Source organism: Nycticebus coucang, chromosome 18 (assembly GCF_027406575.1).
Source record: "Nycticebus coucang isolate mNycCou1 chromosome 18, mNycCou1.pri, whole genome shotgun sequence".
Classification (NCBI taxonomy): domain Eukaryota; kingdom Metazoa; phylum Chordata; class Mammalia; order Primates; family Lorisidae; genus Nycticebus; species Nycticebus coucang.
This window is the reverse complement of record NC_069797.1, coordinates 21,303,493-21,318,355: the sequence shown is the minus strand read 5'-3', so window position 1 is coordinate 21,318,355 and position 14,863 is coordinate 21,303,493. Positions and strand designations below refer to the sequence as shown.

At 46.5% G+C, this 14,863-nt stretch overlaps 1 protein-coding gene and 1 long non-coding RNA gene across 11 annotated transcripts in view; one reads left to right on the top strand and one right to left on the bottom strand.

Annotated features, from left to right (window-relative positions):
• The window catches only part of DNAH2 (dynein axonemal heavy chain 2), a 145,529-nt gene that overhangs the window by 118,939 nt on the left and 11,727 nt on the right, over positions 1–14,863 (top strand). For 8 of the 10 annotated variants that reach the window (XM_053569900.1, XM_053569905.1, XM_053569904.1 and 5 more), the window contains 13 exons: positions 464–650; positions 844–992; positions 1,102–1,285; positions 1,481–1,671; positions 11,318–11,509; positions 11,675–11,859; positions 12,055–12,283; positions 12,360–12,511; positions 12,628–12,742; positions 13,205–13,381; positions 13,478–13,552; positions 13,698–13,848; positions 13,990–14,322. In XM_053569900.1, coding sequence (XP_053425875.1) covers positions 464–650; positions 844–992; positions 1,102–1,285; positions 1,481–1,671; positions 11,318–11,509; positions 11,675–11,859; positions 12,055–12,283; positions 12,360–12,511; positions 12,628–12,742; positions 13,205–13,381; positions 13,478–13,552; positions 13,698–13,848; positions 13,990–14,144 — 2,142 coding nt within the window. In that variant the 3' untranslated portion in view covers positions 14,145–14,322. Of the gene's footprint in view, positions 1–463; positions 651–843; positions 993–1,101; positions 1,286–1,480; positions 1,672–11,317; positions 11,510–11,674; positions 11,860–12,054; positions 12,284–12,359; positions 12,512–12,627; positions 12,743–13,204; positions 13,382–13,477; positions 13,553–13,697; positions 13,849–13,989; positions 14,323–14,863 lie in introns of those variants that run through there. The other 2 variants (XM_053569902.1, XM_053569906.1) reach the window with 2 other exon arrangements.
• Positions 1,715–14,654, bottom strand: LOC128570621 (uncharacterized). The gene is made up of 3 exons (XR_008375594.1): positions 14,536–14,654; positions 7,819–7,898; positions 1,715–2,169 (listed from the first exon to the last, which is right to left on the bottom strand). It is a non-coding gene; the product is annotated as an uncharacterized LOC128570621 (long non-coding RNA).

The following is a 14,863-nucleotide window of genomic DNA, read 5'->3' as shown; positions in this document are numbered from 1 at the left end:
TTGCTCAGGAAAGGTGGATTTCAATCCATCTCGGATTCCTGCATTCATCTCTTTACTCTTTTTCATGAAAGATCTATCTTGGCTTTCTCACCCTAAGAAAAGAAAGGAAGGAAGGGACGGAAGAGAGAAAACTCTTCTTTTGAGGTATTATCAGTCAATTCTTTTTTATTTATTTATTTTTTGTAGAGACAGAGTCTCATTTTATCGCCCTCAGTAGAGTGCTGTAGCGTCTCAGCTCACAGCAACCTCCAACTCCAAGCCTTAGGCAATTCTCTTGCCTCAGCCTCCCGAGTAGCTGGGACTACAGGCACCTGCCACAACGCCCAGCTGTTTTTTGTTGCAGTTTGGTTGGGGCCGGGTTTGAACCCGCCACCCTCGGTATATGGGGCCGGCACACTACCCACTGAGCCACAGGCGCCACCCATCAGTCAGTTCTTTTCTTCTCTCTTTTTCCCCCCTCAAGGTCCTGGACCGGGAGGGCCAAATGGATAATCCATGTACTAGTTGGCTTGCAGATGCCTACTGGGATAACATCACAGAGCTAGACAAACTGACCAACTTCCACGGTCTCATGAATTCCTTTGAACAGTATCCTCGAGACTGGCACCTGTGGTATACCAATGCTGCCCCGGAGAAGGCGATGCTGCCAGGTACCCAGGCGTCTGAGCCCCACTTGCCTTGTGGTCTTCTCTCCATCCAGCTCCAGTGTTTGCCTTTCCAGTGTTCTTCATCCCCTCCCCCAGCTAGCACCTGCCTCCTGGCCCAGGGGGCATTCCCAGCAGGTGGCCCTGTTGTTTAGCCTCCCAGTTCTTCCAGACTCTCCCTGCGATTACTCCTCCCCAGGTGAGTGGGAAAATGCCTGCAATGAAATGCAACGGATGCTGATCGTTCGCTCCCTGCGCCAGGACCGAGTAGCATTCTGTGTTACCTCTTTCATCGTCTCCAACCTTGGCTCCCGCTTCATTGAGCCACCTGTGTTAAACATGAAGTTGGTCAGTGCTTGGCTTCCTTGCCCCTCCCCCCACCCCTGGGTCCTTGCTACCTGCTCTGTCTTGGTCTCCTCAAACTCTCTCTCACTTGGGTTATGTATGCTTCTGGCAGGTGATGGAGGATTCAAACCCACGATCCCCACTCGTGTTCATCCTGTCCCCGGGTGTGGACCCCACTGGGGCCCTGCTGCAGCTAGCAGAGCACACAGGCATGGCCCAGCGCTTCCACGCCCTGTCCCTGGGCCAAGGCCAGGCCCCCATTGCTGCTCGACTCCTCCGAGAGGGTGTCATTCAGGGTTGGTGAATGACATCTCTACCCTCAGCCTTGGTTCCTGTCCCCAGAACTTCCTACCCCAGTCACACTACTGGAATGGTCCCTCCCACTTCTCCAGAAGGCCCCAGGAGTGGCAGACGTGAATGTTGGACTCCACCACTGTCAGGTGGAAAGTGTGGGGACAGGTGGGGCTTAGGAAATGATCCTCTCTTTGCAGGACACTGGGTATTCCTGGCAAACTGCCACCTGTCGCTGTCTTGGATGCCTAATCTGGACAAGCTGGTAGAGCAGCTGCAGGTGGAAGACCCTCACCCGTCCTTCCGCCTCTGGCTGAGCTCTAGCCCCCACCCAGACTTCCCTATTTCCATCTTACAGGCCAGCATCAAGATGACCACAGAGCCACCAAAGGTATATGGCCGTAGAGAGCCAGCATTAACCGTGCCATCTATTCCACCTTTCCTCCTGCTGGCACCAGAGCACAGCCCTTAACAACAACATAACTTTGTTGGATTTACTGTCCTCTGAGTTTGTGCCAAACTCCTAGAACATAATAGTAACATCTAACATTTGAGTGAGTACCATGTACTCACTGTTCTAAGTTCTTTATTTGTATTAACTTATTTAATAAACACACACAGGCCAGTATCTCATGCCTATAATTGCAGCAGTTTGGGATGCCAAAGCAGGAGGGTCATTTAAGCCCAGAAGTTCAAGACAGCCTGGGAAACACAAAGAGACCCCATTACAATAAAAAGTTTAAAAATTAATCAGGTATGGTGGTGCACCTACAGTCTCAGCTACTCAGGAGGCTGATGCAGGAGATTGCTTGAGCTCAGGAGTTCAAGTTTGCCGTGAGCTATGATCACACCTCTGCACTGCAGCCTGGACAGTAGGGTAAGACCCTGTCTGTAAAAAAAAAAAAAATTACATTCACATACATACCTATTGAGTGAATACTATTATAGTCCCATTTTACAGGAAATAGAGGCACAGAAAGTAAATAAATATTCTAGAGCCAGAATTTGGGTAGTTAGGTTTTCAAATTCATTCTTTTACATCATGGAAACTTCCTGCCTTCCAGTCTTTCAGTACATTTTCTTCCTTATGTCATCTTTCTCAGTTTCTTTCTCCTTCCTTCCTTCCAATTCTCCTTGCATTCGTCATTGAATGCAATCATACTGATCCTTTAATTTTTTTATTAGATTATAACTGTGCACATTACTGCATTTATGGGGCACAATGTGCTGACTCTATATACAATCTAGAATGTTCACATCAAACTGGTCATTGTTGTGTTTAGACATTTATACTCCACTGTTAATATAGTTTTTTCTTTTTTAGACAAAGTCTCACTTGGTCATGCTGGATAGAATGTCGTGGTGTCATAGCTCACAGCAACCTCAAACTGATGGGTTCTAGTGATCCTTTTGCCTCAGCCTCCCAAGTAGCTGGGACTACAGGCACCTGCCACAACAACTGGCTGTTTTTTAGAGATGGGGGTCTCACTCTTGCTCAGGCTGGTCTCAAACTCATGAGTTAAGGCAATCCACCTGCCTCGACACAGTGATCCTTTAAAATCTTCCAGGTCACTGCGGCTCACCCACTCACCCCTTGCTTAAACTATTTTAGTAGCTCTTTCATTGCTCTTAGTTAAAATCAAAATCCTTTCTGCTTTCTTGTGAAAAGCACAGGAGCCAGTATATAGTAGGTGCTCAACAAATCAGTACTGTTAGAATGTACATGTGGGAGCCTTTCCTCATTCTTTTTTTTTATTTTTATTTTTTTGTAGAGACAGAGTCTCACTTTATGGCCCTTGGTAGAGTGCCGTGGCCTCACACAGCTCACAGCAACCTCCAACTCCTGGGCTTAAGTGATTCTCTTGTCTCAGCCTCCCAAGTACCTGGGACTACAGGCGCCCGCCACAACGCCCAGCTATTTTTTGGTTGCAGTTCAGCCGGGGCTGGGTTTGAAACCGCCACCCTCGGTATATGGGGCCGGTGCCCCACTGACTGAGCCACAGGCGCCGCCCCCTTTCCTCATTCTTAATCCTCCTTGACTACCTCAGGGCAGTTGGTACGGTTGGCTGTCCCTCTCCCTGGCTTCCCTGACGTATCACTCCTGTCTCTCCCTCTGTCTTTTGACACGTCAAGTATTAACATCTGTGTCTCCTTTTCCTATTTGCCTGTGGCCAGATCTCAAGACTCAGTGCTCACTCTCCAGCTTTTCTCCTTCTCCATTTTCTCCTATCACAAGTTTGTGGAGAAATTGTCCTTTTCATGATTTCAACTCCCCATCTCTGGCCCCAGTACCAAACTCAGTTACAGCTCTGAATTGCCATCTGATTACAAGGCTTTTCTTCTTGGCACGCCAGCACCATAAAGGCCACCCTCTTAAAATAAAGCTGACATCACCACACTTATCTTCCCCCTTTGTTTTGGTTAATGGCACAAACATGATTTTCTTAAAAACATGTTTAGGCCAGGCATGGTGGCTCACACCTGTAATCCTAGCACTCTGGGAACCAGAGGCAGGCAGATTGTTTGAGCTCAAGTTGAAGACCAGCCTGAGCAAGAGCATGACCTTGTCTCTACTAAAAATAGAAAAACTAAAACTACTTTGAAATATCATCTAACTCTAGTAAGATTAGCCCATATCACAAAATCCCAAAACCAGAGATGTTGGTGTGAATGTGGAGAAAAGGGCACACTTCTACACTGCTGGTGGGAGTGCAAACTAATACGTTCCTTTTGGAAAGATGTTTGGAGAACACTTAGAGATCTAAAAATAGACCTGCCATTCGATCCTACATCTCCTCTATTAGGTACATATCCAGAAGACCAAAAATCACATTATAACAAAGATATTTGTGCCAGAATGCTTATTGTAGCCCAATTCATAATTGGTAAATCATAGAAGAACCCCAAGTGCCCATCGACCCACAAATGGATTAATAAATTGTGGCATATGTACACCATGGAATATTATGCAGCCTTAAAGAAAGATGGAGACTTTACCTCTTTCATATTTACGTGGATGGAGCTGGAACATATTCTTCTTAGCAAAGTATCTCAAGAATGGAAGAAGTATCCAATGTACTATGAAACTAATTTATAACTTTCATGTGAAAGCTATAACCCAATTATAACCTAAGAATATGGGGAAAGGGGAAAGGGAGGGGAGGGGAGGATGAGTGGAGGGAGCATAATTGGTGGGACCACACCTGCGGTGCATCTTACAAGGGTACATGTGAAACTTAGTAAATGTAGAATATAAATGTCTTAACACAATAACTAAGAAAATGCCAGGAAGGCTATGTTAACTAGTTTGATGAAAATATTTTAAATTGTATATAAAACCAGTGCATGGTGCCCCATGATTGCAGTAATGTACACAGCTATGATTTAATTAAAAAAAAAAAACTAGCAGGGTGTTGTGGCAGGTGCCTGTAGTACCAGCAACTCAGGAGGCTGAGGCAAGAGGATTGCTTGAGCCTAGGAGTTTGAGGTTGCTGTGAACTATGATGCCATGGCATTTTATCCAAGGTGACAGAGTGAGACCTTGTCTCAAAAAAACAAAAACAACAGAAAAGCATGTTTAAAGTTGACTTTTATTTTTTGAAACAGAATTTCACTGTTGCCCTGGGTAGAGTGCTGCGGTGTCACAGCTCACAGCAACCTCAAACTCTTGGGCTCAAGCAATTCTCTTGCCTCAGCCTCCCAAGTAGCTGGGACTACAGGTGCCCGCCACAATGCCCAGCTATTTTTTGGTTGTAATTATTGTTTGGCAGGCCCAGGCTGGATTCTAACCCATCAGCTCCGGTGCATGTGGCTGGCGCCCTGGTGCTGAGCTACATGCGCTGAGCCTAAAGCTGATTTATATTTTCCTTTTTTTTCTTTTAATAGAGTCTTACTCATTCTCCCTGGGGTTGAGTGGCTTATTTTTTTGAAATTTTTAAAAGTTTTTTTTTGCTTTCTAAGAGAAGTATGTACCCTGGTAGCTAGAGGGTCCTTTGATGCTTGAACATCCTGTGAGGGGAGGAGGTGTGTAAGTTTGGAGGAAGGTGCTATCTAGGTTAGCATAATAAAAGTAAAAGACAGTGGCTGGGCATAGTGGTTCATGCCTGTGATCCCAGCTCTCTGAGAGGTTGAGGCAGGGGGATTTGCTTGAGGCCAGGAATTCAAGACCATCCGGCACAACATAGTGAAATAAAATTAAAAAATTACAAAATTAAAAAACTTAGCCTGATGTGATGGCACATACCAGTAGTCCCAGCCACTGGGGAGGCAGAGGCAGGAGGCTCCTTTGAGCCCAGGTAATAGGGAGCTATGATTGCACCACTGCACTCTCTGGCCTGGGTAACAGAGTGAGACTCTTTCTCAGGAAAAAAACCTGGGAGGAAGTGATGGATCTGAGGGGAAACCTGGGAGAGAGAAGTCAGAGAGGATGGCTCAGGAAAGCCTTCTGTAAATGCTGCCTGCTGGAAATGCAGGTTCTCCCCATGGTCTACCAAATCTTCAGTGAAAGTGGAAAGTTCAGGGTGTACTGGTATAATTGAATTCTTTTTAGAAGCTGACAAAGAGGCCAATATTCTTAAATATTTTATTTGGAAATAAATTTAAACTTAGAGAACAGTTGTAAGAAAAAGAATAGCATAAAGAATACCCACATATGTTACCCAGATTCGTTTATTGTTAACATTTTGCCCCATTTACCATATCACTGACATTCTCACATTTGCTTTCTCCCCACATGCGTACCACACATACACTTTTTCTGAACCTTTTAAGAATACATTGCAGGCTGGGTGCCCGTAGCTCAGTGGTTAGGGCTCCAGCCACATGCTCCAGGGCTGGTGGGTTTGAACCTGGCCCAGCCCTGGTAAACAAACAAACAAACAAACAAAATACCTGGGCATTGTGGCGGGTGCCTATAGTCCCAGCTACTAGGGAGGCTGAGGCAAGAGAATCACTTGAGCCCAAGAGTTTGCGTTTGCTGTGAGCTATGACCCCATGGCACTCTACTGAGGGTGACAAAGTGAGACTCTGTCTCAATAAAAGAAACAAACAAAAAAAGAGTGCATTGCATATATTATGCACGACCCTTTGCACTAAATACTTTAGTGTCAGCTCGGTGCCCGTAGCTCAGTGAGTAGGGCACCGGCCACATGCACCAAAGCTGGTGGGTTCGAGCTTGGCCTGAGCCTGCTAAACAACAATGACAACTGCAACCACAAAATAGCCAGATGTTGTGGCAGACACCTGTAGTCCCAGCTACTTGAGAAGATGAGGAAAGAATCGCTTAAGCCTCAAACTCTTAGGCTTAAGTGATTCAAAAACAAACAAACAAAAAAAAACTTCAGTGTATTTCAGCATAAAACTTTATTTTATTTTTTTTTGAGACAGAGTCTCACTTTGTGCCCTGGGAAGAGAGTGTGGTGTCATAGCTCACAGCAACCTCAAACTCTTGGACTCAAGTGATGCTGTTGTCTCAGCCTCCTGAGTAGGTGGGATTACAGGCACCCTGCCAGGACACCTGGCATTTTTTAAAACTTGATTTTACTTTATTTTATTTTTAGTAGAGATGGGAGGTCTTGCTCTTTCTCAGGCTGGTCTCGAACTCCTGAGCTCAAGCGATATACCCAATCCACCCTCCTTAGCCTCCCAGAGTGCTAGGATTATAGAAGTGAGCCCAGACACAGTGTAAAACGTTTGATCTTAAGCATAAGATATTCTATACAGGCCCACCATAACCACTGCGCCAGTAGCACAGTGGTTACGGTGCCAGCCACATACACTGAGTCTGGCGGGTTCAAACCCATCCCAGGCTAGCTAAACAACAATGACAACTGCAAACAAAAAATAGCCGGGTGTTGTGGCGGGCGCCTATAGTCCCAGCTACTCTGGAGGCTGAGGCAAGAGAATCACTTGAGCCCAAGAGTTGGAGGTTGCTATGAGCTGTGACGCCACAGCACTCTACTGAGGGCAACGTAGTGAGACTCTGTCTCAAAAAAAAACACACACAAAATATATATATTCTATATAATTGCAGTGCAGTTGCCAGCTTCAATTAATTTAATATTGATACAGAATATTTTATCTAGGGCAGCGCCTATGGCTCAAGGAGTAGGGCACCGGTCCCATATGCCGGAGGTGGTGGGTTCAAACCCAGCCCCGGCCAAAAAAAAAAAAAAAAAAAAGAATATTTTATCTAATCTATTAAACATTCCAGTTTTGTCAAATAGCTTGATAACATCCTTTATAAATTTTTATTTCATACAGGATCCACTCTAGAATCACATATTGCAATGTTTTTGTCCTGTGAAAGAGGCCAATTTTTGCATCAGGATATACAAGGTCAACCCAAATAGTTAAGGAGACAGGTTCATTACAGTTTTATTCAAATAAGAAAGTCCTTATAATCACAGCCTCCAGTTGCCAGTTTTGGGGAGAGTCCTAGAAAATATACCTGGATCGCTTCCTGTTTTCTAGTCTTTTTAAAAAATTAGATATTATGTAAATACAAAAGCATATTTAGGCTTTGTGTGGTGGTTCATACTTCTTTAGGAGCCTGAAGTAGGAGCGACAGTTGACCTCAGGAGCTTGAGACCAACCTGGGCAACATACAAAGACCTCCATCTTTACAAAAGAACAAAAAAAAAAAGAATATTTGTAAAATATATGCAAGATATAAAGGATCATGATTCAATGAATATCTGTGTGCCTGTTATACTTTTAAAAAAAGATTGATTTACCATATACTGGGAGTGGCGGGTTCAAGCCTGGCCCTGGCCTATCTATAATCCTAGCACTCTGGGAGGCTGAGGTGGGTAGATAGCCCTGAGCTCAGAGCTTTGAGACCTCCCTGAGCCAGAGACCCCGTCTCTAAAAAAAAAAAAAATTGATTTGAATTTTCTTTGAAGTCCTGTGCTTCTTCCCCATCTCATCACCTTCCCTCCTCACTCAGAGGAAGCCACTATTCTGAATTCTGAATGTGTCCTTTTCTTTTCTTTATAATTTTAACACAAAAGTTTGCATTGCCAATGCAATCATGCTACCTAAATTTCTCTGCAACTTGCTTTTTTCATTCAACATTATGTGTTTGACATTCATTCATGCTGTTTTTTTTTTTTCTTTCTTTTTTTATTTTTTGTCACCCTGGGTCGGGTGCTGTGGTGTCATAGCTCACAGCAACCTTGAACTCATGGGCTCAAGTGATCCTCTGCCTAGTTTTTTTCATTTTTAGTAGAGACAGGGTTTTGCTGTTGCTCAGGCTGGTCTCAAACTGATGAGTTAAGTGTCCCAGGGCATCCCAGAGTGCTGGGATTACAGGCACGAGCCACCATGCCCAAGCCTTTTTTGTTTTGTTTTGTCACCCAGGCTAGAGTGCTGTCACGTCAGCAACTTCAAACTCCTGTGTTCAAGTTATCCTCCTGCCTAAGCCTCCTAAGTAGCTGGGACTACAGGAGCCTGCCATCATGCCTGGCTAATTTTTCTACTGTTGGTAGAAACAGGTCTCAGTCTTGATCAGGCTTGTCTCCAACTCCTGAGCTTAAGCAATCTTTCTGCTTCCTAGAATGCTTGGATGACAGGTGTGAGCCACCATCTCAGCCCATTCATGGTATTCTTCATGTTTCATAATTTTTCATACATTCCAGATCCTAACCCTTTGTCAATTATGAGAACATTAAGAACATCTTGGCTAGAATGGTCAAAAGTAGAGGGACAGTTATGTGCTTTGTGGTTTGTCATTTCTTTCTCTCTTTTTTTTTGCAGTTTTTTGGCTGGGGCCAGGTTTGAACCTGCCATCTCTGGTATATGGGGCTGGTACCCTTCTCCTTTGAGCCTCAGGCACAGCCCTGTCATTTCTCTTTTATGCTATTTTTTGGTGAACAGAAATTCTTAATTTTTATGAGGTGTTATGAGCTTTTATTCTCCAACATAAATTTTAGAATTAGCTTATCAAGTTTCACAGAAAACTTGGATTGATAAATTTGGACAAAATTGACAACTTCAGAATAAGGAACCTCCCAATCCATGGCTATACTGTATCTCTCCATTTATCCTTTATTTCAATAAAGTTTCTTAATTTTCTCTTAAAGATGTGCACACTTTAGATTTATTCTTAGATACCTTACATATTTTGATATTATAAATTACATTGTAAAAAAAAATCACATTTTTGCCCAGGCTCAGTGCTCATGCCTATAATCCTAGCACTCTGGGTAGTGCCTGTGGCTCAGTGGGTAGGGCTCTGGCCCCATATACTGAGGGTGGTGGGTTCAAACCCGGCCCCGGCCAAACTGCAATAAAAAAATAGCCAAGCATTGTGGTGAGCGCCTGTAGTCCCAGCTACTTGGGAGGCTCAGGCAAGAGAATCACCTAAGCCTAAGAGCTGGAGGTTGCTGTGAGCTGTGACGCCATGGCACTCTACCAAGGGTGACAAAATGAGACTCTGTCTCAAAAAAAAAAAAATCCTAGCACTCTGAGAAGCCAAGGTGGGTGGATCACTTGAACTCAGGAGTTTGAGACCAGCCTGAGCAAGAGTGAGACCTTGTCTCTACTAAACATGAAAAAAAAAAGTCACATTTTGTTACTGCTAACCAATATTCTTACTTCAAGTTTTTCACTACTCTCTCCCATCAATTATAAATGTTTTCATAAATGTTGTTTCAAAATATCACTGTCCTACTCAAGATAGAGAGGGGCTTCATGTCCATGATGCTAGTGAATCAAGTCCAAATGGCTCAAACTACTATTCTTCATGCCTCTCCATCTATACATGGCCCTTGTTTCCCCCACCTGAGGACTTGCATTTGACCTCAGCCAGGCTCATCCATCCTCTCATTTATTTTCTCCATTGTGCTTTTATTCCTTCAATTCCTTCCATCTCCAGGAAACCAAGACCCTTCAGTCAGGTCTAGTTGTATCCTTCTTGTTTGTCCAAATTCCAAGTTCTTCAGGAAAGCTGACAAAACCAAGTACACAGTCCCTCCCTCCCTCCCTCCCTCCCTCTGACAAAACCAAGCACACAGTCCTTCTTTCCTTCCTCCCTCCCTCTATCTTTTTTCCTTTCCTTTCCTTCCTTTTTTTTTTTTTTTGAGACAGAGTCACCCTCGGTACTGTGTCGTGGCATCACAGCTCACAGCAACCTCCAACTCTTGGGCTTAAGTGATTTTCTTGCCTCAGCCTCCCAAGTAGCTGGGACTACAGGCGCCTGCCACAACATCCAGCTACTTTTTGTTGTTGTTGTTGTTGTAGTTATTATTGTTTAGCAGGCCTGGGCCAGGTTTGAACCCACCAGCCCTGGTGTATATGGCCAGAGCCCTACCCACTGAGATACAGGCACTGAGCCAAGAGTGTTGTTTCTTTTTTTTGGGTAGAGACAGAGTCTCACTTTATGGCCCTCGGTAGAGTGCTGTGGCCTCACACAGCTCACAGCAACCTCCAACTCCTGGGCTTAAGCGATTCTCTTGCCTCAGCCTCCCGAGCAGCTGGGACTACAGGCGCCCCGCCACAACGCCCAGCTATTTTTTGGTTGCAGTTTGGCCGGGGCCGAGTTTGAACCCACCACCCTCAGTATATGGGGCCAGTGCCTTACCGACTGAGCCACAGGCGCCGCCCAAGAGTGTTCTTTCTTGATGAAAATATACTATGGCATTTTAAATCTACCTTGAACCTTTGCACATAATTTTGTACTTTGTTAATTCACAGTTGTTCATATTGTGTGGCACTCCCAAGTTGAGTTGGCCTACCCTACCCACTGAGAACACCATGGCTAAAAAGATCAACGGGGCAGGGGGCAGGAAAGTAGGTCTGCCACTAGCCCATACAATGCCTGTGTATCTGAATTAGTTAAAGCCACCTAGCCTTGTGAATGAATGCACATCTTGGTCTAGATTAAGGGCTAGATTTGAGCCTCTAGTTACCCCTTCCGTCAGTGTCTTTGTTCTATGCTACCATATACAGTGAACAACCTTCACAACTGTATATAGTAGTGCTAGTGGCAAGACTTGAGTGTTGAATGGAACCCCAGCTCTGCACTTCACTGTTCCTAGGGCCTAAAGGCCAACATGACACGTCTTTACCAGCTGATGACAGAACCACAGTTTTCTCGCTGCTCCAAACCTGCCAAGTATAAGAAATTACTGTTTGCCCTCTGCTTCTTCCACTCTGTATTACTTGAACGCAAGAAGTTCCTGCAGCTTGGCTGGAATATTGTCTATGGCTTCAATGACTCTGACTTTGAGGTTTGTGCTAACCAGGGGTCCTCATCCCAACCCCATCTCCTTATACTTCCTATCCCACAGCTCCCCTGTGGGAGCATTGTTGACAGAAGCCTGAATTAGAGCTCCATCAGAATAGTTCCTGCCGTAACTCTGTGTGTGTGGGGAACTGGGTTGGACTATTCACAGGTGTCAGAGAACTTGCTGAGCCTCTATTTGGATGAGTATGAGGAGACACCTTGGGATGCACTCAAGTACCTCATTGCTGGTGTTAACTATGGTGGACATGTCACAGATGACTGGGACCGGCGACTGCTCATCACCTACATCAATGACTATTTCTGTGACCAGACTCTGTCAACTCCCTTCTACCGGTGAGGGGGAGGTGGCACTGAGCAGGGAGCCACAAGACACAAACAGAGAATATGAGATTGGAATAAGGCAGTTTACGGGATTAGGAGGGGAGAAAGGGCAGGGACAAATGCGATATATATAAGGACTGGGGTCTTGGCTGGGCATTGAAGCCCAAGATCCCACAACATGGTAATAATTGTGCTGTGATTCCCTAGGTTGTCAGTACTTGAAACTTACTTTATCCCCAAGGATGGGAGCCTGGCCTCTTACAAGGAATACATCAGCTTATTGCCTGGCATGGACCCCCCTGAGGCCTTTGGCCAGCACCCCAATGCTGATGTGGCCTCCCAGATCACTGAAGCACGAACTCTGTTTGAGACTCTACTTTCCCTGCAACCCCAGATTACACCCATCAGAGCTGGAGGCCAGACCCGGGAAGAGAAGGTAAGAAGAGATACATCTGGGGGCTGGGTGGGGAAGTGATGAGGAAGAGAGGGTGACACAGCTCCAACTTCTGCAGGTCCTTGAATTGGCTGCTGATGTGAAGCAGAAGATCCCTGAAATGATCGACTATGAGGGAACCCAAAAACTGTTGGCTCTTGACCCCTCCCCCCTCAATGTGGTCCTTCTGCAGGAGATCCAGAGATACAACAAGCTGATGAAGACTATCCTGTAAGATGAAAGTGCTCTGTGAAATGAGGATGGAGCAGGGAAAGGCCTTCATCCCTTAGCTAGGATGACTTTTCCAAGTTTGACCTGTTTCTAACTCTTTACCTTATCCTGCTTAGGTTCTCACTGACAGACCTAGAGAAAGGCATCCAGGGCCTCATCGTCATGTCTACAAGTCTGGAAGAGATATTCAATTGCATTTTTGATGCCCATGTTCCTCCCCTGTGGGGAAAGGCAAGATTACTGTTGATCCTACTCTAACCATGAGGTCTCCTCTCACCCCTATGCCCCTCAATACTGGTTCTAGGGAGGCATACAGCAAACTTCAGAGAGTGTGGGCATTAAAGCCAGAATGGCTTCAAGGTTGAAATCTGGCTTTCTGACTCTGCACAACTTATTATGGACTTACTCAGGGAAGGTTACTAACCTTTCCTGACTCTCAGTACTGTACCCAACACTCAGTATCATTAATGATACCTGGTTAACATTACTGTTGTCATTGTTATTAATAAATAAATAGTTGCCATCTTGTTCTTCTTTCCTGGGAGTTGGCTTTATGGAGAGCTTTGCTCATCTGTAGTTGGGGAACTGGAGCTGACACCACATAGTCTTTTCATATCTGCAACAGGTGCTCAAAGTAAGGATATGAATGCAAGATGAAATGAGTGAGTAAACGTTCACGACCTTCTCTCCCAGGCATATCCCTCACAAAAGCCACTGGCTGCATGGACCCGGGACTTGGCCATTCGTGTGGAGCAGTTTGAGTTATGGGCCAGCCGTGCCCGGCCTCCTGTGATCTTCTGGCTGTCTGGTTTTACCTTTCCCACTGGCTTCCTCACTGCTGTGCTTCAGTCTTCAGCTCGACAAAACAATGTGAGTAATGTGGAAAGTGCAAAGGGGAAGGATGTTGGGGACATGTATTTGCTCTCCTCTTTGGGGTCCTCCTTCACTCTCACCTTCACCCCCCAGATTTCAGTGGACAGCCTTTCCTGGGAGTTTATTGTTTCCACTGTGGATGACAGCAACCTAGTGTATCCACCCAAGGTGGGAGCCAGATGTGTTTGGGGCTCTGAGCAAAAGAGGGTGCTGGGGGCAAAAGTGGGAAGTAATCAGATGAGAAGTGGCAGGTCAGGGGTCCTGGCAACTAAGATTCTAACCTTACCCCAAACCTGCCCCTATTTCTCTCCAGGATGGCGTCTGGGTTCGGGGCCTGTACCTGGAGGGTGCAGGCTGGGATCGGAAGAACTCCTGCTTAGTGGAGGCAGAGCCCATGCAACTTGTCTGCCTCATGCCCACGATCCACTTCCGGCCTGCAGAGAGCCGCAAGAAGAGCGCTAAGGGTGGGACAGCTCCCCAGACCTGCCTGTCCCATCCCCAGTCTGGATCCTAACCCAGTTTCTGCTCCTACCCTCTCCACACTTGCTCCTTCCCTGCACCCTCACAGGCTCCAGGGGGCTGACTCCTTCTCTCCTTCCCCCCAGGCATGTACTCCTGCCCCTGCTATTACTATCCCAACCGGGCAGGCAGCTCAGACCGAGCCTCCTTTGTCATTGGCATCGACCTACGCACTGGGGCCATGACTTCGGATCACTGGATCAAGAGAGGCACTGCCCTACTCATGAGCTTGGATAACTGAGAATTCCTCTTTTTCACCGTTTTACATGAGAGCCAGGGAGTCTAGGAACTCAGGCTGATAATGCACCTGGTTTGAGGCCGGACCTAACTCAGCTTTGACTTTACCTGAATAAGGAGTGTAATGGGGCACCGGAGATACCTAGCTGTGCTAGCCATAAAGGTGGAAGAGTTGTTTTGAAGCTCAGAGCAGTAAAACTCATGACCGCAAGCTCTGCATCTCCTCAACGGGGTTCGGGGAGGGAGGAATCCGGGACCTTACAGAGGACCGGTGCGCAGGGAAAAAAGAGGGAGGAAAGGCAGGCGGCTTGGAGAGGCAAGGAGGCGTGCGTTCGAACCAATGGGCAGGGCACCGGAGCCTCGGGGCCGGACTTGAGTGGCTGGGTGGGGCTTACCTTAGAAGGGCGCGTGATCCAAATGGAATAGGGGTTTGGTCAGGCGGGGAACCGGGCCGAACCCGTACGGACTCCGCACCCTGATACCGTATCCTACCCAATACCCGCGCTAAGGCGAGCTGCACCAGCAGAGCGGGGCGGAGCCGGAGAATGGGACTTCAGCGCAAGGAGGGGCGGGACCACGGGAAGGGGGCGGGACTGGGGAGCCGGGGTGCGGGTGTTTGTGTTGGAAAATCCAACTGCGCCACTGGGCGGAGCGGCCCCCCCTAGCCCCAGCCTGGGAGAGGGGGGGGCCGCTCGACCCCCTGGGAGACCTTGGGGAGCCTGA